The sequence below is a fragment of the Penicillium canescens genome (assembly GCF_028828765.1).
Source record: "Penicillium canescens strain IBT 15451 chromosome Unknown utg000003l_segment0_segment0, whole genome shotgun sequence".
In the NCBI taxonomy this organism is placed as follows: domain Eukaryota; kingdom Fungi; phylum Ascomycota; class Eurotiomycetes; order Eurotiales; family Aspergillaceae; genus Penicillium; species Penicillium canescens.
In genome coordinates, this window is record NW_026703965.1 from 4,903,797 (window position 1) to 4,927,266 (window position 23,470).

The 23,470-nt window shown below is 47.2% G+C and overlaps 8 protein-coding genes across 8 annotated transcripts; 6 read left to right on the forward strand and 2 right to left on the reverse strand.

The window, feature by feature from the left end:
• Positions 1-688: 688 nt before the first annotated feature.
• On the forward strand, positions 689-1,012 carry N7446_005129 (thioredoxin family protein; the record flags this gene model as incomplete). Its single annotated transcript, XM_058513877.1, has 1 exon — positions 689-1,012. The coding sequence occupies one exon, from the start codon at positions 689-691 to the stop codon at positions 1,010-1,012; it is 324 nt and encodes a 107-aa protein (XP_058375206.1).
• A 2,825-nt stretch (positions 1,013-3,837) lies between these two features.
• Positions 3,838-5,235, forward strand: N7446_005130 (uncharacterized protein; the record flags this gene model as incomplete). The annotated part of the gene is made up of 1 exon (XM_058513878.1): positions 3,838-5,235. One exon carries the CDS (start codon positions 3,838-3,840, stop codon positions 5,233-5,235), a length of 1,398 nt encoding a protein of 465 aa, XP_058375207.1.
• Positions 5,236-5,407: 172 nt separating this feature from the next.
• Positions 5,408-6,253, reverse strand: N7446_005131 (FAD-binding oxidoreductase; the record flags this gene model as incomplete). The annotated part of the gene is made up of 3 exons (XM_058513879.1): positions 5,408-5,466; positions 5,550-6,122; positions 6,181-6,253. 3 exons carry the CDS (start codon positions 6,251-6,253, stop codon positions 5,408-5,410), a joined length of 705 nt encoding a protein of 234 aa, XP_058375208.1.
• Positions 6,254-6,987: 734 nt separating this feature from the next.
• Positions 6,988-8,523, forward strand: N7446_005132 (serine hydrolase domain-containing protein; the record flags this gene model as incomplete). The annotated part of the gene is made up of 4 exons (XM_058513880.1): positions 6,988-7,090; positions 7,158-7,422; positions 7,483-8,341; positions 8,395-8,523. 4 exons carry the CDS (start codon positions 6,988-6,990, stop codon positions 8,521-8,523), a joined length of 1,356 nt encoding a protein of 451 aa, XP_058375209.1.
• A 2,404-nt stretch (positions 8,524-10,927) lies between these two features.
• N7446_005133 (uncharacterized protein) lies at positions 10,928-11,252 on the forward strand (the record flags this gene model as incomplete). Its single annotated transcript, XM_058513881.1, has 2 exons — positions 10,928-11,027; positions 11,107-11,252. The coding sequence occupies 2 exons, from the start codon at positions 10,928-10,930 to the stop codon at positions 11,250-11,252; spliced, it is 246 nt and encodes an 81-aa protein (XP_058375210.1).
• Positions 11,253-13,202: 1,950 nt separating this feature from the next.
• N7446_005134 (uncharacterized protein) lies at positions 13,203-15,023 on the reverse strand (the record flags this gene model as incomplete). The annotated part of the gene is made up of 1 exon (XM_058513882.1): positions 13,203-15,023. One exon carries the CDS (start codon positions 15,021-15,023, stop codon positions 13,203-13,205), a length of 1,821 nt encoding a protein of 606 aa, XP_058375211.1.
• Positions 15,024-15,394: 371 nt separating this feature from the next.
• On the forward strand, positions 15,395-16,358 carry N7446_005135 (uncharacterized protein; the record flags this gene model as incomplete). The annotated part of the gene is made up of 2 exons (XM_058513883.1): positions 15,395-15,649; positions 15,699-16,358. The coding sequence occupies 2 exons, from the start codon at positions 15,395-15,397 to the stop codon at positions 16,356-16,358; spliced, it is 915 nt and encodes a 304-aa protein (XP_058375212.1).
• A 1,199-nt stretch (positions 16,359-17,557) lies between these two features.
• Positions 17,558-19,539, forward strand: N7446_005136 (putative MFS alpha-glucoside transporter; the record flags this gene model as incomplete). The annotated part of the gene is made up of 6 exons (XM_058513884.1): positions 17,558-17,773; positions 17,831-18,130; positions 18,204-18,629; positions 18,694-19,156; positions 19,223-19,393; positions 19,460-19,539. The coding sequence occupies 6 exons, from the start codon at positions 17,558-17,560 to the stop codon at positions 19,537-19,539; spliced, it is 1,656 nt and encodes a 551-aa protein (XP_058375213.1).
• Between the last annotated feature and the right edge of the window lie 3,931 nt (positions 19,540-23,470).

Genomic DNA, 23,470 nt, shown 5'->3' on the forward strand with positions numbered 1-23,470 from the left:
GAGATGCATATTCGCAGGCCCTTCTTCCCTATTCATATGGGCTTGGGAAAGGGAGTAAAGCTAGAATCGTGACGCCGTGGTGTAACATCTTTACAAGTCGACATTGGATCACGACCAGGTGACTCGTCTTTTGTACTTGACTGCAGCGATATTGGGAGTCTTACCAATGTGCGTGTGTCCGCTACTATGGAGAAAGGAGTAAGTTAATGAGAAATTACAGCATCAGGGACAGTCGTTCGGCACTTGACATATCTCCAAGTCCAAGGCATCCTCAGCGTCGCTGAGGCCATGATCTGGCCTTTCCTTGTTGGCTCATGGACTATATACATATTTGGATAAATAACTCTCGTGGCCAGTTGCTGAGAAAGTCTGCTCATGTGCATATATTGTGATTCTCTCCCAATGGTCGGCTGGGCACCACGAGTCGACTGTTTGTTTCTTATTTATCTTATTTACTTTTCGTGTCTTTCCGGTCATTTCCCAAATCGGGTGAGGGTCAGGATTTAGCTGGAAACGAACCATTGAGGACTATTGCTAAGTACTTGTAACGCTTTCACCGCCATTCAAGTCCACCAGACTGACAACATTAAAAACCTCGCGCTGTCGACAGTATCCATTGGATTCCATTCAAATCACCAAATCAACATACCCCCTTAATCATAAACACACATATCCAAAGCCGTCCACTATGTCTGTCATCCAAATCACAACCAAAAAGGAGTTCGATGAGCTCGTCAAGTGCAAATCCGCCGTCGCCCTTCATGCCAAAGCTGACTGGAGCGGACCTTGCAAGGCTATCTCGCCCGTCTTCAATAAACACGATCAGGTTTACACCAATGACTCCTTGACTTTTGCCAGATTCGAAACCGACGACGTCGCCGACCTGGCCCAGGAGCTCAGCATCAGCAATATCCTTGCTTTTTTATTCTTCGAGGAAGGCGAAAAGTGTGACTCCGTGGTCCGAGCCAACCCGAGCGCCCCCAAAGACTCCATTCAAAAACTCCATGGTTGAGCGAAACCCGCACCGTGGCCTGTTTTCTGCAGCGTGGGCTAACTCCGAATCATGTCATGAATGAATGCTAGTTTTGAGGTGGAGGGCCGCTGCTATATCGCGCAATACTACTTGGGTGGCTCCTGGCAGCGATTGATTCCTGCAAATCTGGAAGGTAGACAATGAGGTGCAGATTGGTTTCACCCTTTGGACGAATGTGAGGACGGAAGTCTATGGGACGAACAATCACCCGACTATCTTCACTGCCAGATCGAGTGGAGGGTTAAATTGAATAATCGGGTTGTGGTGAAGGATACAAAACAAGATTTGACTCGACCGCCTAGATCCTACTGGGACCAGATAAAAGCGGACGCTAGTAGTATTCTACGACGGAAGACAACCCGTAGCCGACGGGTGAGACTAGATGATACTGACATGGTGTTATCGGTGAACTCCTAACGGGACTTGACAAACTCTTCGAAGGTACTGGTGTTGACTAGGCAGCGGTTGAGAAACAGCTACTAGCGTCGGCCTATATGTTCCGTCGTGGCAAGAGGATCCGGCTTTAAATATCGATCAACTACATAGTGGGCCTCTTCCTTCTAGAACTGACAAAAAAGGAAAGTCATCGGTTACCACGCGGATGCTCGCCGACCGAGATGCTTAGATTGATGCTGAGCAGGCCTCTGGCCAGCAATCAGTGTGGCGAGATGTGTATCGTGTCATGCGATGTCCCGGGCCTCTATGTCGCCATGAAGGACAATAACAATATTGCTGGCAAGATCCGGAGGGAAAGAGACACCACAGAATGAGGACATATCATTTTAAAGGCCCTCGTCAAATACGTGGAGCAAGGAGGAATCCTCGAGACCCATGATGACGTTCCTGATAGTGTTCGCGAGCAGCTCTATGCTGAGGAGAACCAGCGACTTAAGAAAAAGAAGAAAATCACGGATAACTCTACAATCGGTTCAACGTGTCCTCTAATCAACATTCATTTTATCCTAGCAGGATCACCTTAACCATTGATATCTACCCTGACTGCTAATGAAGCAACGCCGGATAAGGCTGAGCCGATTATTGTTCATGGGCTGCTGGATGTAGCTGTGGAAGAATATACCAACTAGCAGCGGGCACGGGTGAGCAATGAAATAAGACTTTTAGGGACAATATCATCAAAGCACGCGATGTGACACTTGAAAATTGCCTCGATCTCACGTGGATCCGGATTTTTTCGTCAAGCATAGCGTAAAAGTAGGTGCGGCACGGCTGTTCGTACGCGATATTGGCCTCTGGGTAAAGCAATGCGGGGAGATCACTTGCCATGAGAATATTAGTAGTTCATTCTAGACTTGGTATAGTTTACAGAATGGGTCGAATTCAGTTTCACCATTTTGCTCTTATAGAATCTTTCCCGAACCCTAACTCGAAAAACGCTAATCGATTTGGGCTTTAGCCCGGTTTCAAACATTGAATCGTATTGATAGATATGATTATATGATCTAACGATCTATAAATTACATCTAATACTCTTACTGACAATACTGGCCTCGTAGGTCCTGGGTTCGTTTATCGACGGCTCTACTGGCCCTCAATTTGTTGGCAGCGATGTTGACTAAAGTAATAATGTCAATCTATGGTGGGAAAGGTCGTCTTGGGAAGTAATATAAAAAGCGGAATTTGCTATATAAACAAGTAATATCTAGGCATTTATATCCAGGCTCTCCGTTTCCTATGCCAGTAATGTTCTAGATCTAGATAAAGTAGTCGGGTGGTTTAGGCTGAGTGTTTCCTTCTGCTTGGTTAAGCAATCTTAGGCGTTTGGTCACCTACGTCGAGAAGGGTGATGTCCTGGAGACGCAAAAAGACGTTCTAGGTGAGATCCGGGTTAACCTCTATATATAGGAGCAGCAGAGGCAGAAGAAAGAAAGATGCAAAGGCAGTAGTATTCTTGGGACTGGATTGCCGTACCTACCTATCAACATTGATGTTAACCTGACTTGTCTCACTGGATTGGCTCCGAAACCTCCGGCTGATGCCTTAGCTAGCCTGAGACTTGTGGGTCCATTGAATATTCCTAGGAGTAAAGACGAAGCTGTCAAAGAATATGTTGAGTGGCTCGTATTAAATGTATCCGACCATACTCTTAAGGCGAAATTCCGATAAGCGTGCGATATTGAACTTGAACACATCTATAAGGATCAAAACCCAGAATTTTTGGTCAGCAGGGGGATTAAGCCCGGAATTGCCCGAAGCTTCGGGGGGAAAATTTGCGGTTGGGTTGAGAACGTGAAGAAAGAAATATTCGTTTTTGAACTCTGCAGTCAAGCGACTAGAAGGTAGAAACCGCATCAACCCTTGAGTCACCTAAAGTAGAGGTTCAAGTGTTGGATTGGGCACCAGCCCAGCAAATTTCAGTTCAAACTTCGACGTTCCGTGATCTTTGAACAGATTGGTCTGTGTATCTTTTTCGTTTACCTTCTCTAGCTCCAGATCATGGCTAGACCTCGTCAATCTTAATTCCCGTAGTCTCCCATTCGGCCAGCAACCTCTCCACAAAGCGAGTTATCTACTTCATGAAATTGCTTGTTATTGTATCAAAGTCTATACTTGCACCTTTTCGGTGCGCATAAGTACGACTTGATCTGAGAGCAATGTGTCGTTGTCTGAGGTGCCAAAGCAAAAAAGCCCATTAATTGCGGAACATTGAAGTTGTAGAGATACGATTGGGAAAAGGTAAAAGCGGTCGCCGCAGGACCCGCCCGATTTTCTTTTGGTTATTTGGCGAGAAATCGATTGAAAACTCTTCTCATTTAAGGAATGCACGCTGATTGTGTTGTATCTCCATGTCTGCCTATCGCGTCAGATTTGCAAACACGGTCTGCGCACCTTCGCCAAGTGCCGAGATTGCTTCCATTTTAGATCCCTCCGTCGCCCTTCCCTCAGACCGAGCCTTACGCAAGCGGAGTCGGTCAGGGTGTTTTCAATGCAAGAAAGCTAAGGTCAAGTGCGACGAGTTATTCCCGGTCTGTCTACGTTGTCTGCAACGCCATTTGCTCTGCAAATCATCTCCACGATTGTCAACATGGCAGGTCGAAATGCGCTGGGTTCCGTCCACCTTAGGCGCAATCGTGAAGGTGCCTCTCCTCCAATACTGGCTAGAACAGGCTAGCCAGATGCTGGTCATTGATCCCGAAAATAACCCTTTTTCCTTTCCGATCATTCGATATCTGACGGAAGCCCCATCGCTTTTACATATTATTCAGTCCCTCGGTGCAGCTCACCAAGAATACTTCCCTGCACGCGGACCAATCGTCAGCTTGGAAGAAAAGGGGAGGGCGCTTCAAATGCTCCAGCGGGAGATGGTCCAATCGAAGAAACCTGAAGAGTGCTTTCTTACTATCTCCCTTCTCGGTCTATCTCACTGGGCAAACTCAGACCCACGGGACTTTGGCCAGCAACACCTTTTCGCAGCACGTGGCATTACCGATCACCTCCTTTCCCGCGACCGGGATATCTTCCACCAGCCTGGGAATGGGAATGATAATTTACTCGCAACCTGTTTTGGCTCTTTCCTTTATTGGGATATGTGTTGCGCCCATCTTGTGGATGCTCGACAACAACGCCCTCTAGACACAACCCCGATAGCACAAGCTGTTCGTGCGCTCAGGGCCATGGAGCACCCTACCTATGGTCCCGCCGCTGAGCTAATATATATTCTATGTCAGGTTGGTCGTTACTGCCGAGAGGTGATTCAGTTAGGTCACCAGGATATCATCAAAGCGACAGCGCTTCACCAACAGCTCTGTGCTTTCCCAGTACTGCGGAACAATAGTTCACTTGCGCTATTATACGACTCCTTTAAAATGCACGGGCTTATTCTCCTCTATCGTAACAGTGTGCACTCTGCCAGATTGGAGGACGAGACGAAAGAAGACCGAATCCACAAATATGCTATCAAGATTGCCTGCAATCTCTCAGAAATTCCCCTGAGTTCAAATTTACTAAACATTCAAGCTCTACCTCTGCTCACAGCTGCATCGGAACTCCGCTCCTACGACACCGAACTGCGACAAGCCTTGGTGGCGCGATTTAAGGCTATCTATTCAATGAATCGAGTGCCTTCGACCCTTCTAGCAATCTCACTATTAGAAGAGATATGGGAAATCCGCGATACCGGGCTGGAAGCAAGCTGGATGGGATACATGATTCTTACAAAGAAATGGTCCCTTTTGCTGGGGTGAGCTCGGCAGATGATTGCACAAAGGATTCATCCGAGTTGTCTTGTTCGTCGAACCTCAAATGCTCAGTTTTCTCTCGCTGTTATTTGACATTCACTGGTGTCGTAACAAGATTTGGGACTTTGGGTGCTTTTCTTGATCCTCCTGAGGTACCATTTTGACATCGTCTCACTTTTCAGGCTGAGTTTATGTAAACATATATACCAAATGTCCAGTCATAGGCGGCCGGGGTAGCTAGAGATCGAGCATACGAATCAGCCGAACTTATATCATACGGGATATGGTCCGGCTTGTGGGACTATTGGAAGTGGGCTTACTCCTGGTGACCGTGTTACCTAAAACCGTGCCGACCTGCACCATCCGATCGAGAAATCTTTTTGCCGGTGCAAAGTTTTCCTTTGTCACAGTCCAGCACCAAAGGAAGACAAAGCAAGGCTCGGATACCGGTATTGGTGTCATCTTGGGATGCGAAGCGATAGCGTCTCCGCTGAATTCATCTGGGAAATCATCATTTAAGATCTTTTCGATTCCGCCTAAGAGAGTTGCGGCTTCGGCGAGGTAAAAAGCAAGGAAGCCTGCATACAAATCAGGCACAGGGTACACCTTGACTCGAAGCTCCGTAATAACACCGAATGTGCCTGCCCCCGCGCCACGTAGCGCCCAGAGCAATTCCGGATCTTGGTCAGTGTCGACAACATATCCCCCTGCCAAGATTACTTTAGCCCCGAGGTCGACCCCGAAACCGTATGTTCCAACGTAGAAGCCATATCCTCCACCACATGAGACATACCCCACAGATTTTACTTGCCCCGTCGGTGTGAATAGGCCGTAAGAGTCTAGGGTTTTTCGTAGGGCGCCTGCCATCACCCCTCCCCCGGCCCACTCGTGCGCTGTTTAGATCCGGTTCAACAAAAACGGAATCCATCGCGCGCATGTCAATAAGGATACCCCCACTGATCATCGAGCGGCCGAAGAAATCATGACCGCCGGAGCGAACAGAAAATGAGATAGCCTTCGTCATGCAAATATGAACCAATTGCGAGATTTCATGTTCTGTTTGAGGCCGAACACAAACCAGCAGTTGCTCGCCCAGGGAGCGATTGTTTACCTGAAGGATATCCCAAAATTCCACACTGCCTCTTGTATAAAACGACAGGCTAGGAATGAGACCCCCTCAAGTCGTTCACGATGAACATATCAATGTTAGCCATTTGGTGTATTTCTGTTCTGGTGAAGAAGTCAAGACTGGGAAGATACATTTTCCGAGACGAAAGACCGAAGTTATATCTGAACGGCCAAGCCCCGGCATGATGGCATTGAAAGTTCCACTCCATGGGTCCAGTGGGGCTCCTTGGAATTGGACCCATTTGTCCATGACCCCAAACCCCACTTACTTTTCCGTTTGATCGAGAAGCACTTGGGTCACTAAGGAAAAATGCTACCAGATTTGACGGTAATAATTAGGAACCACTCTAAGTTCAGTAGAAGCTGGTAGCAGTGCCTAGTAGCGTTCCTCACCTCGCCGCCAGGTGGGGTCGCTACTAGGCACCACACTATATATCGGCAAAAGGCCCAGAATGGAAAGTGGGGACTTCACTTTATTTTGTCACACTATTGCTTAGTAAGAGTGACGATTAGGAACACTATATAAGATACTTACTATGGATCCAGGAGACTAAAATCATGAGAAATCTTGCGGGAACCTTTCCTTATTTACCCTCTCCCAATCAGCCTATGCAAAGGACGCGTCGTACAATGGATTCCTTGGATCAGATAGTTGCTCAATTTATGAAGCCCAACGGTCCCAACCATCGCCCACTGCAAGGACCTATTACCCTGGGCGCTGTGAACAAAGACGGTAAGTCCGGAAATTCGGTACAAAAATCGTCAATGACCATTAGGCTTGACTAACGTTCTCCGTGCAGGCACGTTCGAGTACGTGAAATCATTTGACTGTGCCAATGACAAGAATATTGAGCAACCCTCGGGTAAACCGATCTATCACATCGCGTCATGCACCAAACTTATCACGACAATTGCAGTCCTGCAATGTGTCGAAAAGGGCCTATTGGCGTTAGACAGCGACATCTCCAATATCCTCACCGAATTCCAAAATCCGAAGGTTCTTGTCCGGTTTGACGAGGACGGAGACCCTGTCTTGGAAGATAGCAAAGGCGTTGTAACGCTTCGGTAAGGAAGCCATTAGGTTAAGCAGGAGGCGTGATTAACAGTCTAACACCTCTGTCATAGTCATCTACTAACTCATTCGAGCGGAATGGCATACGGATTTGAAAATATGCATCCCGATCTGGCTCGGTTAGAGAAATTGAGAAACCGCAAAACACTTGAGGGCGGAACAGTTGTAAGACATCCGAGTGACAGCCCCAACTTCGCACTTCTACTAGAGATATTTGGGTTCGACATTACTCAGCAAATTGTTGATGCGATGTACAGGCGGAATCTTTCGAACCCATACTTATACGCCATCCAGGGGAGAAATGGGAGTACTCCCCTGGTATTGATTGGGCTGGAAAAATGGTTCGTCTACCATGAACATTCATTCCTCCTGGTTCCTAACGATTTTCTTAATTCATCTCAGGTCGAACGAGTCAACGGTGGCATCAAACTAGGTGATTATATGCAGCACCACATCTTCGATCCACTCGGCATCAACGACATCACTTTTTATTCCGACCGCCATGACATACAAGAGAGGCTAGTGCAATGCTGGGAGCGCTCAGAAAGTGAGGGCTTGAAGAAGGTCCGTTTGAGCAAGCGGCCGTACCCTGCTAAAGAACATTTTGGTGGTGGCGGGCTGTTTGCTAGCGCCACGGATTTACTGAAAGTATATGGAGCTATCTTGCGAAAGGATAAAAAGGTTCTGGGTAAAGAGATGGTCGATTTAATGTTCAAGCCACAATTGCAACATACAGTTGGACTTGACAATTTATCAGACAGCCATCCATCTTACAGGAATAGTATCTTGAACTCGATCCCAACCTCGACACCAATCAACTTTGGACTCGGAGGTCTGCTCAACTTGCAATCCGTGGTAGGACACCGAGGTTCGCATTCGCTGACGTGGTCGGGCATGGCAAACTGCTATTGGGTAAATCTTTTCTCCCAATTGAATCTTGAACATACGCTAATACGGTGCTACAGTGGATAGATCCTCGTAACGGCATCGCTGGAGTATATCTCTCACAGATGATTCCCTCCGGTGAGCCGGACGCAATTGCGCTTCTGTCAAAGTTTGAAGAGACAGTTTACTCATCTGTCGCTAGTAAATAGCATAGAAATCAGTGCTAAGTTACCCGCATACTCAATCCAACGCGACTGCCTCGTTTTATGTAATGATTGGTGCCGCTATAAGCATGTCTTAGTTATCAGAGTCTTCATTAGTCAAGCCTGCGTGCCGAAAATGGCCTCTAGCATTAGCTTATCTCGCTCCAACATCATTAATACAACGTTCGAGAAAGAAGTCGAATTCTTGGTCGGGATCATCTGCGTAGTAGATCCAATTGCGTCTTATAAGGGCTTTGAGTTCGGCGAAAACTCTTTAATTGGGCTTAGGTCTGGCGAGTACGGGGACAAATAAACTCCCGCATTAGCACATAGCTGGGCAATCCGTTCGGAGTGGTAGAACGATGCATTATCTATAACAAGAACAGACTTTAGCTCAGGCCATCTTCTATAATGACAAATAAGTTGATCAATAAAGTCCTCGAACACAACGGTATCGGTTGAGCCGCGAAAGACGCGAGAGAGTACAATGCTATCCTAAGCATAAGTAGGCAGGATTTAATAACGTTCGTCACGATGAAATTGTGACACCTATCGCGGCGAAATAGATCCCGAATCCCACTATAGCTGTACTATATCTCCTCTACAACCAGACCTGCGTGACGGAAGTGTCCCTCTGAACTTTCACCCCTTGCACCAACAGTGTCAACACACCATTCGAGGAAGGTATCGAATCCTTGAGCCGGATTTTCTTCGTAGGAATGCCAATGCCGCCGAATAAAGGTTTTTAATTCAGCAAATAACTCCTCAATTGGATTCAAGTGGGGTGAATACGGGGGCAAATACACCAGCTTGACACTAGCTTCTAAACATATCTGTTCTATTCGGTCGGAGTGATGAAAGGAAGCGTTGTCTATGACTAAAACAGATTTTGGCTCGGGCCATTTCCCACAATGTTGCAGAAGCTGCTCAATAAAGTCTTCAAAGACAGATGCATCGGTTGACCCTTGGAACACCCGAGATAGAACAATGCCATCTTGGGCATAAGGTGGCAGTATCTGATATCGCTTATCACGAAGAAATTTGGAAACTCGGACTAGTGCTATACCTAGTAGGGACTAACCCGTTTGTCTAAGCCTATCCTTAGATCACATCTAGACTCATCCATATAGACAAGTTGGTAAGACCGGAAGTCCGAGATATAGTGAAGGTATTCGTCACGAAGGTCTAGGTTGCGCTCACGGGCCTTGACACGGGCAGTCTTCTTCGATCAGCCTTTGGACATTAGGGCGCAGCTGATGCTCGATTTCGTTGCTTGAAGAGCGAATTCGTGTCACAGAAAAATCGCCATCTCTTCGAGGTATAAGGTCGGTTTTTTAAGCACGTGATCGCACCAAGGCTCGAGCATGACTGGAGTGATGCTACGGGGTCATCCACCCTTAATAGGCGGTGTTTTAATGTTGCCAAGCATTCGTATATTGGAAGAGATTCTCAGGATGGTACTCTTGTGGCAGCCAGCAGCCTGTGCCATCTGACGTACTGTACAGTCCCACTACCCCGCAAAAACCCCAGATTTGGTGTGGAGCCCGGACTCCACAACATTCCACTGTTGTCAGTTTGCCCTAAGAGTGTGTTAGCTACAGGCATGAATAGTGTAGAGAGTCTGTTCATGTTATAATAATAATTCGAGCTAAGACTGTTCCTGGGGCATTCAGGGGAAGTAGCCTATGGCAGAGACATCATCCCACTATGGCCCCCTATTTGTTTGTGTTACGATGTACACAGGTCTTGAGTAGTCCCCGGTACATGGGTACCTAAAAGGCTTGCGTAGACGTGTCTCGGTACTTTGGTCTATCTGTGACGCAAAACCTGACCAATTATCATCTGTCAAGGCCACCCCAGGCGACCTGGATGCGCCCAGCGACAATGTGGGGAGAGGGCTAGCCGGAAAGGATCGACTGGCACCGCCTCCACTGTCACTATCCACTATCATATATGAGGTTGCCATCATCATCCACGCTCATCGTCTCTCCTCATATCCTTTCGATAGTTACTTCTGTAGTTAGTAGTGTACCTCGATTTTGACAGCTCTGCATCCGTGGAACCAAGCAGCGATATAGATCATAATCACGACATTCAGTCCAGGCTATACTGGACCAAGGGGTCATGGAAGCTGAAACTCTGGCTATTGCCTGACGCATCACAGCATACTCCATTGGCTTGCCACCGTGCAGGGATGTCCCAGATGTCACTGTTCATTCAGTCCAAACTGACTCCCAACCCCGCATTCTGTCAGATGATGTTTACCTATATAAGTCCTCTTGTACTTGGTCTCCTTACTTGAGTACTTTGTCTGCTCTCTGAAGAAACTCTCCCTCCATCAAACCACACCAACTTCTATCATCAACTCAAACCTTTTCATCAGCTACTCATCCCACAACACACATCCAAGATGTCGGCACCAGTCGGCCCTATTCTGGCCCAGCTCCAGATGCTCCCTGCCCGCTCGAGGCAGGGTCTCAACAACCTCCGTCAACGTCTGTTCCAGCAGGGTATGTTCTTCCCGCGCGTCTTCCGACCGACTCATCCACCTTCCCCTTGATGATCTACCAGAACTAATATGTGTAACAGGTGAGAAACCACCCAAGGAGAGCAACTTACTTCGCACCTCGTTCAGAGTCCACCGTCCCGTTTGGGTCACTGCTGGTGGCGGCCTGTACACATCCATGGCCGCTGTGTATCTCACGATGCGATACCTGAAACGGGTTGCTCGGTAATGATGAAGATATCATTACCTCTCAGCGCTTGATACTGTCTCAGCACCCGCATCCAAATCTTCTACCCTTCAGATACATACCCCTTTCTTCACCTGTCAACATGGACTCATTTCGACCAGCTGTGTCTGATCGGGGTTCGTGGCTCGAGAACCTTCCTCTGTTAGGCTGTGCCTCTTCTTTCTTTTGTTCGGTCGGCCATATTGAAAGTCGCCATAGAATGGCAACAGGCTTGGTGTTTTTGCTTTTTGGGCTACTTTACCCTCCTATGAATATTACCACAATCATTATCTTACAACTACCAATACCGTAAGTAGGCAGCCAGTATCTAGACTAGGAGATTGTTCTCTCATTATCCTTTGTCATCTCCTTTCTATTAGAATCCTAGAGTTGTTTGTGTCTTGGTCATAATTACATCGCTCAGCCGACCGTGTCGCACAACGGCCATTATAGCTGAGGACGCAGTCATGATGACTAAATGACATGATAGTCTTGAGAAGACAACTGTTTACAATTATGAAGGCCAGTCTGGACTAAAACATGACCTAGCTTGCCATTAAGGCAATAGGGACTGGCTATCATGCGATGCTATGACCTAGTCTATCCAGGGGGTGTACGAAAGTGACAATAAAACCGGGCGACAAAGTGTAACTGTGACATTCCAAAAAAGTACTGTATGTATGCCCAAACAAACCCTCCAAAGTACTCAGTACTTGTTGACATGTATATCAAAGTATACAAAGCGATAGATCCACCTTCGGCTGAAGAATCCACCCCCAGGTTCTGAATATCTCCACTTCACCATCGCCGAAAGGAATCAGGAGCAGACTCAGCCCTCCCTTCGGCGATAACTCAGGCTGACATGCTCCAGACGAGCCTATCATATCTCTTCTCTTACTCAGGGAGGCGTCATCGCATTTGACTGGCCTATAATATTATCGCATTTGGATGGGTGCATGCGTTAGTTTCTGTTATGTGGCTTGGCTACCCCGCGTTTGGTTGTGTATGTGTTTCATTACCTCGTGGGCTGATAGTTACATATTATTCTGTTTGCTAGTATTTGTGATTTGAGAAGCATTTTGAAATCATAAATTGAGTATAGCACTAGGTACTTTGTTAGGAAAGAGGGTAAGTTTTGACTGGCCAAAACGAACGTTGGGACATCCTTCCGTTTATCTTGGATAAATGAGTACTGTATCATACCCGTCGGCTGTATAATTTAGAGTGCGATTGCTCTTTCTTTATATTCGCCAAATGGAGTGGGCGACCATTCCTTCCCTTAGACGGCTAATGCGTTAAGATGCGACTTTTGTACATGCATCAATGAGATGCTGAGACATTAGCGTGTAACGAACTCGTGCATGACAAGGGATCCCTCATGCTCCCGGGATTCCTGCTCAGGAGGGCAGGAACAGATGTAAAGCGAGCACATGCTTTCTCTTTTTTTTTTTTTTGGTTGAAATACTTTCCTACATGTGACTCCACTGATCGCCCACCAGCAACAATCTTTCGAGGAATCTACTCGTCGTTCCCCGGAGCTACATCATTCACTCCCTATCCATAGCCTAAAATAAGGAAGTCACTATTGTGATACAGGGCTAGATACTAGCTAAAGCAATACGCGAGGGATTACACATGTGCTTAAGGCATATGCCCACCTAAAGTCGCGACCCGACTTTGAAAACCATTGTCCCTAGGTACGCGCAAGGCCTTAATCAGCCACGGGTGTTTGGTATGGGTTTGTATCCGCTGGATCCGATTTTGACACGGGGATATGCGGTTGTAACTGCGGTATATTGGATATGTGTTGCTGGCAAATACTCTTGCGGTCGTGGTATTCGTTCTTTTTGTCAAGAAGGTTCGAAGATATACGGCAAAGTCTTGGTTGGGGTAACTTCGCAGAAGGAACCCCTAGAGGGCTATGAAGCGTTAAAAATAATTAAATGTTATTCTTCATAACCCAAATCCACTAATGTCTTGATAGGGCCAGATCCCCTGAAGCCATGCAAGGGTGGATGGGTTTCTGTACGATCCGGAAACATCCATCTCGGTGGAGGTGATTTGTTCCGGCATCAACCCTTCATCCCACGACTTGAGGTTCATTTTCTCCCCAGCACAAGGTTCTCCGGCCAATCTGCACGTTTGAATCGCTGACTTCTCTTCTCGTAGCAGATCAGCACGCTGAATCAGCTCAAGCAAAGGCAGTTCGGGTTCACCACCCGTGCGTTGGGCACCATGTTTCCACAGGGAAGTTGTTTTGGTCACAACCTCCCAGGCACGATCTGTCTCAGGACCGGGTGGGTGAGAGCTTAACTCGTCGAGAATGTACGAAACGGCCTCCTTTGGCTTGTAAGCCCTGCAGAGCCGGTTCCATTGTGCGGTAACATCATTGGTTTGTAGGTAATATGCGAATTCGACAAGTTCGACGGCAGTGTGAAATACCGAGTCCTTGTATGGTGGTTGCGGCTCACCTGGGTCTGAGGGTAAAGATTGGGAGTGCACCGAGACCCATGACTTCGATAAGTGAAGGCGAGTGATTGTGGCTGATACCCAATGGATTGGAATCCTCAGGTCAAAATAATTGAGATATTGTTCGTGGAGAGTTTTCCCCACGGACTTGATCCGGCCTTCTCGGTCTTCTAGCGAGGTGACTGAATTCAAGGGCTGTGGCGATAAATACACTTCCTTGATCATGAAACATGTTATAATGCACAGGGTGATGTCCGTGGAGCCCTTTTTCTCAGGCGGGAGCTTGAGCATGAGCGAATTAAGCTCGTATTCGTTAACGTTGGCTGGAAACTGAACATCGAATGTCCCTGGCCTGATTTGCATATCGGTGCCTTGATCCTCTGAGCAGAGCAAGTCCAGGATGCAAATATGCCACCAGAGACGTCGACGGATCTCCGTGTCGAATGGTGATAACCCGGTTTTCTTTCCATCGCGGTGGATACTCTGTGACTGTGCAAGGCGTATGACCACGGCAGACCCAGCCCAGACAAGTCTTGTATCTCCATCGACGCGCGCACAGAGGAGATAGAGTACAGCAGCTTGGAGGGTTAAAATCCCAGGGAATTTGACAAAGTCGGCTCGGCTCAGCGCTTGGTCTACCGCGATCTCATAGGCTGATTTTGCCTTGTGGTATTCCAGACCCAGCTCCGACTGAACTTGATCGGGATCCAAGCTAACCACAGCAGCAAAACAAACGGAGAGCAGAAGTGCTTCGCTAGCGGGATCAATGTTTAGGCCCAATGACGCATCCTGCACAATTTCGCCCGTGATGGCCAGATGAAGGACTGCAATCAACGGCGCGACATTTTTTTGATATATACGCCATAGAGCCTCGATCTGTAACGGCTGAAGATAATATTGTCGAAATGAATCATAGGACCACAAGGGATTGCTATGCCCAAGAAATCCTCCACTTGGTAGACCAGAGTGACCTGGATTAATTCGTGATGAAACAAGACTTTGATCATCCCTCAAACTGGATAACTTGCCTAATTGCTGTTCATCTCTATCCGGTTCAGGATGCTTTTCTCGTAGCTGTTGGACTTCTGCCTCTAGATTCGTCAAGCGCGCAAGCAGTTCGCCTATAGGGGGTCGATTAAGGGTACGTGGCGCGCGCTTAGGGCCTGGAAAGGCACATTGATCCCCTGCCTTGACGCATGCACCACAAGGGCTGTTTCGGTCGCATCGCACTTTTTTCTCATTGCATCGTTTGCAGCTTCGTTTGTTGCGTGTGGCTGCAAATTTCCCGTGGTCTCCATCTGACATAGCGGAAATATGGCTCGAGCAGCCCAAATACAAGCTGAGATCTGGCGATTATTACCAATTATATGGCCATCGGAAAGCCGAAGACGCGAGAGATGCCAGGTTAGGTTAACATTTCAGCATTCCAGATATGCAGGGGTGGCGGGCCAATCGTTGTGGTTGATGTGGAGCTCGGGATTAAGACCAATGCCGATGCTTACCTATACTTGCGTATATTATCAATCTCTTGGTAAGATATCCTAGAGTTTATTTAGCTATAAGTACTTTTAATTGATCCACCATATTACCGAATATCTTGAAAATACTATACCTTTCACCGACCTTGGAGATATCTTCACTGCCAACGATATTTCGTCCGCCTCACCCCCACCGATATGTCGAGAACCGTTCTGATCACCGGTGCGACCGGCAAGCAAGGAGGAAGTCTCGTCGCGGCTCTTCTCAAAGCAAAGGCGGACTTTGAGGTTCTTGCCGTCACGCGTGATGCATCTTCTGGTGGAGCGCACAAGCTCCAGGCAAAGTCCCCGAACATCAAACTAGTCGAAGGCAATCTAGATGAGCCCGAGAGGATCTTCGACAATGCGCACAAGGTCACTTCGCATCCTATCTGGGGTGTTTTTAGTGTCCAGGTGAGTTGTTAGTGGCTAAACCTGTGCATCAGACCTAATCACATCTTAGGTTCCTGTCGCTGGTGGGTCAAACCAGGAAGCCGAAGAGAGACAGGGCAAGGCTCTTGTCGACGCAGCTCTCAAGAACAATGTCAAGCACTTCGTCTACTCATCCGTTGATCGCGGTGGCGACTCTTCTTTTGACAGTTCCACGCCTATCCCTCATTTCATCAGCAAGCACAAGATCGAACATCATCTGGTCGAAAAGGCCAAGGGCAGTGGAATGACTTGGACCATTCTACGCCCTGTTGCATTTCTCGAGAACTTCACCCCTGATTTCTTCGGCAAGGTCTTCGCCACCTGCTGGAAGAACACAGTCAAGGAAAAGCCGCTCCAACTAATCTCGGTCGGCGACATCGGCTTCTTCGGGGCGCAGGCCTTCATGTACCCGAACCAGTACCAAAACAGAGGTGTCTCTCTGGCTGGTGATGAGCTCACTTACGATGAGATGGCCAAGATCTTCATGAGTAAAACTGGAAAATCTGTCCCAATGACGTTTGGCTTTGTTGGCAAGGGCCTGATGGCAGTTATGAAGGACTTCGGCTACATGTTCCAGTGGTTCTATGATATGGGGTATGGAGCGGATATTTCGGAGCTGAGAAAGGTGCATCCTGAGTTGAAGGATTTCGGTACTTGGCTTGAGAAGGATAGCGGCTTTAGTACAAAATAGCGGGACTGAGTCTCTCAAATTGTGCACTAATTATGGTCTGGTCTCTATTTGAATGTCTTGTGTTTTTCTTTCTCAGATCTTTTTGTATTTTGTGTATGGGGACAATAGCGATTGATAGCATATGGGCAACCTGATGTTACATTGGTCTAGCGGGAGATAAGTGTATGTGCAATACCTGAAACTCAGGAAGGCCACGATCGTCTACGTAGTTAATAGTTCATTTCAACTCTGAATCAAATCTCATTGCGAGCACCGGAATTACGATACAGTACACTTGATCAGCTTTAGAGCAAAGAACCAGAGAATAGAGTCTTTTAATCTCTCTTATTGAGAGATAGAGGGTCTACTATTTGGCTATAGATGTAGTCGTGCCTATTCACGAATAACTCCTGAATTATAACACCCAAGCCTCGCAATTCTGTAAGTCACGTCAACCATTTGACAACACTTCCATTTTGTACATAAAAGGTTATCATCAGTAACTGCATTAGCACTGCACAAAATTTCCTTCAGTGGAGGGTATCACAATTGCTAATTGCCGTAAATTTCAAGTTGATGCATGCCCCCGCCGGAGTCACGCGGAGCAAGCACAAAGAACCCTATACCCCAGTGCTTGTTTCCCCGGAATTGCCAAGCTTTTTCTAAACTCCGGTGGAGCCCAGAGTGCCGTTAATTTGCTCTTTTCTCCTACTACTTAGCCTCTGGATGGTTGTAGTAAATGCACCCTTATAGATTACGATCTATGTGAAACTAGGCCACGTTGAAGCACTAAGTGCAACGAGAACAAAATATTAATGAATATTAACCTGCTTCACGTTAGTTTATATCTACCCTGCTCCGCCCTCCATTCTCCGCCCTTCATTAATTTGGGCGTGGCCACACCCGCCATATCTAGCATACCACGGCCCGGCGGGGAAGTGTCGAAGCTCTCGGTCTCCGAAATGATATGTTCACCAAAAGACATGTTCTCAAAGCGAGATCTCGTGTTGTACATCGGAACCATCTGATCAAAAACGAACCTCCGGCGGCGGAGTTCCGTCAGCCCTATGCGGACTTCACACTTTATATAACCAACTCCCCCGCATTGCAAGAAAATTGGGTCCGCGAAGCTTGAAGCTCCGAACAGGTTGATCACTCTTTTTTGCGTTTCGCTGTGATAACCCGGTCCACTTTTATCTCACATTCTACCGGCAAGCGCCATGACCACAGAAAAGATCGTCCCGACCGATCGGGAGCTCCACAATATTGAGCTGAACAATCCCGATGTTATCGAGCTTACTCGTCAGGCAGAAGAGAGTGATGCGGCCGATCGGTTGTTGACGGTACGCCAGGCCTTGATCAAGTACAAGAAAGCAGTATTCTGGGCCATGTTCCTATCTACGAGTTTGATCATGGAAGGGTACGACTTGGTTATTGTTAGTATTTCCTCATGCTCCCCAAGAGGGTCCCTTGCTGACACCTGGATTCCGCAGATTACATCGTTCTACGGCCAGTCGCAATTTATCAATCGCTTCGGAGTGGCAGATGCCGCTACTGGGGTCAAATCTATCCCTGCATCCTGGCAATCCGGTCTCTCTAACTCATCGGTCGTTGGTCAACTTGCCGGACTACTCGTCAATGCATACACCCAAGATCGTTTTGGCTGTCGGCCCACTATGATGTTCTTCATGTGTTGGATGATGGTCATGATCTTTATCCCTGTTTTTGCACCATCGTTGCCCATCTTGGCTTGGGGAGAGGCAATGTGTGGTGTTTCATGGGGTGTTTTCCAGGTAGGCCAGAATGAACAAAGAATCAAGGCTCCAGAACTACATGACACATCGAGCTGACATCGTCGTTCCTCAGACTCTGTCCACGGCCTACGCATGCGAAGTCGTTCCCACCGTCCTTCGGCCATACGTTACCGCCTATGTCTGCATGTGTTGGGGAGCTGGTATTCTCCTCTCCTCCGGTGTTGTCCGAGCTGTCGCAAGCGTGGACGGTGATCTTGGCTGGAGGCTTCCATTTGCATTGCAATGGATCTGGCCAGTTCCTTTATTCATTGGCACATATTTTGCACCCGAATCCCCCTGGAACGCAGTCAGACGAGGCCAATTTGATATCGCTAGAAAGGGTCTGTTGCGGCTTCATCAAGATACACCAGAGAAGGAACGTGAGGTAGATGCTACTCTTGCTTATATCAGGTACACCACGGAGTTGGAAAAGGCAGAGACTGCCAACGCGAGCTTTCTGGAATGTTTCAAGGGGCAAAATTTGCGGCGGACTGAAATTGTCTGTATACTCCCCTTCTCCTAACAAATTATACCATGTCGCTAACAACGAGGGTTCCCAACAGAACTGTGTTGTATGGGCAGCTCAAATTCTCTGTGGGAATGCCCTCCTCGGATTCTCCGTTGTCTTCCTCGAGGCTGCAGGTTTCAGTGAACTCCAGGCCTTCGATGTCAACATTTCTCTTTCTGCGTGCTATATTATCGGCGGTATTATTTGTTGGCTTATCTTCCCTCACCTCGGTCGCGCAACCATCTATATGGGCGGCATGGCTTTCATGTTTGTCTGCCTTATGGTTATTGGTGGACTCGGCTGTGTCGACTCAAAGTCTGCGCAGATGGCCATTGGAGTGTTATTTGTGATTTCCACCTTATGCAACATGATTACAGTTGGACCAGCTTGTTATCCCATTGTTGCTGAAACACCCTCTGGGAGACTAAGATACAAGACGATTGTCATCGGAAGATTCGTCTATAATCTTACTGGTATTGTTCATAATATCATCACGCCTCGCATGATTTCTGCGACCGGTGAGTTCCATCGCATCCTCATATATTCAACTCCCCTGAATCCCATTGGCTAATATAGCATATCAGCCTGGAATTGGGGCGCTAAAGCCGGATTCTTCTATGCTGGAACGAACCTCCTTTGCAACATTTGGTGCTGGTTCCGTCTGCCAGAGACAAAAGATCGCACGTTTGGCGAGATTGACTTGCTCTTTGAGAATCGGGTCCCAGCAAGAAAATTCAAGTCAACTAAAGTTGAACGTAAGTAACTTGTGGTATTCTGCTGACTGATTGAGGCAGAGCAAAATAGCTAACGCAATTTGATAGAATTCGCTCTTCAAGCAGATATTAAGGTCAAGTCTGAATCAGCTGGTGGTCGGGCTGAACATGTGGAAAGCTTTGCCTGATGTTGTGCTCCTATCGTTTGTTGTTTAAGCCATGCTTAATAATTATTGGTTGAACAGATGTCTTGAATAAAGACCACTCAATAATAATATACAATTCTGATGAGTAGAGACAGAGAGAGGAGAGAGCGGATAAGAGAGAGAGATACTGGGGATGAAAACAAGGTTCTATCGAACATGATGGAGCAACTTGAACAGATTCAAGCTTCGCGTCTTTTCTTGGTGAGGGCTATCGCAGTAGAACGGACTGAACGCCGTTTGCAAATAGCAACTTTGCATAGATATAATGAAACCACTCAAGAAGTTTTCCCCCTGATGGCTGATTCTTCTGAGGGTTGCAATGGAAGCCCTGTAGCTCGAGCTGCACCAGGGGCTTATCGTTCGCGCGCCGTAGTCGAGTTATCTGGAAACGGTGACAACCCGCAAACTCGAACTCATCTGACCCGAAGCCATAATCGACGTAGCTGGGACGCTGTTCTGATGATTCCAGGGATATTTGCTTGTCCAGTACTTTAAATGACCCGAAAAGACAGCTGCCCACAGGTGGTAGGTTGATATTAGAAAGATCGGAAGTATTCCATATCAGTGATGCACTTGGATCATCCTTGAGGCCTATTACATTAATATTAGCAACTGAACAAGCTAACCTAGACAGCTGCTCACCCGTATAACGCGCTGGTAACAACCTCCAACCCCCACTCGCAGTGCAGTCCTTTCGAAGGCGAAGACAAAGCCACCGAAGAAACCACGACTGAATAAGGCTAGTACTTCCTCGTCGCTGAGTCCCGCTACCACAGACTCTGGAAATACCTGGCTGACGGTATCTGTGCCCGCTACATGATGGTGTGGATTAACAAATTGAAAGGAGGATGACGCGAGAAACTCGGATCGCACAGACACAGTAGATTGAGAAAGGCCAAGAGATTGAAAGAAATAAGGACGAGGAAACCACCAGGAAGCCATGTCCGGGAAGAATATTATGTACAAGAGTTAGTTGAGGGTGTGTGTCCGCTCCGGGGAATGATCGCCAATTGATGAGGGACAAAAGTGTGAATATTTGAATAAGAAGAATTACTGATTCTAGTTCTATTTAATACTCGGGCAAATAGCTGAACATGAGTCAGATTTGTTTGGACCCGATAAATAAACGGAAGGTTGTGGACCCGGTACGACCCGGAGAGAAGTGTAGCCTCAGCGCTGCTATTGACAGATAGACATGAATTTTTGAAAATGAATTGGTAGATATATTCCAACGAGCGATTCGTGGTCTCCGGATAGAAAAAGAAAACAATAAGCACAAATGAAAATCTGTATATGCGACTATATAAACAGGATAACGCCTGCCGGTGGAGTCTTTCCTACCTGGGCTGTCACCGCTTTTATGAGGGCGCTCAGGCTCGGGATCACTGAGTAGATGTCATCACGGGCGGATGCTAGGGCCTAGTATATATACCGCTACAACGTACAATCGGCGTTCCGATTGTTGTTACGATCTTTTGGCCGAGTGGCATAACGGGTCATGTAATCCTTTAGGTGTAGCGGCCTAACGTGTGCGTGAGATTAGAGGTGTATCATGGACGAGCCGTCACAAGAAGTATTATATAAGAGAACGTAGCATCAAATCTTGCGACCTGATATTCTGGTTTTTTCCTGATAACGCACCGGCTTAGCCTCTGCTTTGCGCCCCAGAGGTTAGCCTGTGGTGACTCTACCAAGTACCACACCAATCAAACTAGGAAACATTGGAACAGCTTGGAGTAGGAGCAGTACTATCACAACAGATCTTGTTTTGTCTGCCAGTTGTTTCAAAGGCACAATTTCCGTTGGTAGAGATGATGTCACATCTTCCAGTGAGCATGAATAGCAGGTTGTTCTATAGCTCACAACAGAAGCATGCTCCTTAGCGGGCTTTCGCATACACCGCTATTGCAGGTCTGACTATCAGGACACTGTCAAAATTGTGAGTGTGTATAGGAATAGTCATGGACTCTGAAAGCTCAATGTAGTTAAGACTTACACGGTTGAAGCAGGAGCCACAGTGGAATCGGTCAGTGGATGTATTAATACATAGGAAATTGCAACAGGTTAGACCATCTGGACACTTTGATTCAGTCCATATGTGTCAACAATATCCCTATATATGACGCACGATGGCTGAGAACTTGAGACTTACAAATCTTAGCGGTTCGAAACAATCAAAGACCTATAAGCCCCTTCTTAGTGGAGACACTCAGCACGCAAGACATCCTATGGTGCATACTCACGCTGATATCAGTGGTGTCGTCTATGCTACTGACAGTGTTGATTTTACTGAAAGGAATTGCTACAACAGTTCCCGGGAGTGAAATCATTATGGCTGTAAACAAGTCAGGACCTAGGCTTGGATCTGGCTATGCATGACTGTATGCAATGTAAGGAAGCAGGGAGACATGCTCAATAATTAACCTGCAGGTAGTAAGGGGGTTTCCATTGATAATGAAGAAGAATAAGAGTCTTGATCAGGTTAAGACTTACTGCAGAGAAGCAAGGTGATAAAAGACCACCGGGCCATTGGAGATGCTGTGCACTGATGGGATGAGCAGAAAGGCTTTGATCGTTGTGTCAGTAGATGTCAAGTAATGTCTCATAAGATCAGTTGAGCCTTCTTTACAATCCAGCAATAGACTAAAGCCCAATACTTATATTCTCGACCTTGTAGGCTAAGTCTGGACTGTGAGTATAGAAAAATGAACGCACATGATAACCATATCACCAGCTCGACTTGTTGTCTATACCCACACATACCCTAGTAGTGGGTGTTGAAGGTCATACAAGTACTCGAACGGGTTGGAGGAGTGAAAATGACTGGGTGCAATGTGGGATCCAAATTCCACATATGTTGGACTGTGCAACCATTATTCATCCCCTTCCCATTGGAAAAAAACATCATTCTGAAAAAATACCTCCAATAATTCTTTGAAGGCGACTCTATTCTCAGCGAGTTTTGACTGCAAGGGATTCCGAGGAATATTGGATACTTCTTGGTTGATAGTATCAACTTTCTAAGCAACAGCTTTGCCAAAAAGAAGGCTGTGCCTCACGACCTGTCCGCCCCATTGTGAACCCTCAATTCCCCCTACCACGGCATATACTTTATCCCGCCTCTCTCTACTTCTCAACACACAAGCTACATCTGCTAGAAACATAGGAAATTCCCTGAGCTCATGTTCCTTGACTCTACAACATTTCATTCTTCCATTTGCTTCACGTTGTTACGGCATTTCGGACAGTATTGAAGAAACAGTTCCTTGGAATGCAACACTGTCCTTCCTGTACATGTGACTGTCGCCATAGCATTGCCTTGCCGAGGTAATCAACTGGCTTTATCCTACCCGTTTGGGGCTGCCATATCAACCATGGGTTACGAAGAGTCGCCAGCTCGATCAAAGTTGAGTATAACTGGTTGCACGGCCGAGCCTCTACTACTGACACCTAACGGCGAGCGAACAGCACGATCGTCTCTCCAAGAATGGTAATAGACGGAGCGGAAGCGCAACAGGGATTAGAATCGCCGATCCAGTTTCGCAGAGTTCTCTTACTTGTCGACAATCTTGCACCCATTGCAACATTTTTCCTTTTTTGACTACTGTCCAGCGGCTCCCACGCACGCACGGTGACAATTGGTGTTAGCTAGATAGAACGTTCGCCCTGCCTAGTACAGCGAGCGTCGGGAAAGCCTCGCAATTCGTGACCAACGATGCTCGCGCCACCTTCGAAGCTGCGCCTTGGACCTTTATTTACATGCAAGGAATGTTGAAATGGTCTGGGACCTGCTCGCACGGCGCAGTTTGTAGCTTGTCCTTGCGTTTACGGCCTTCGGAGTCTTCTCGAAAATCCTCCGGCTGATGGAGAGCAAAAAGATCCTTTTCCGCACGTACAGCGCCGTGAGCTTACA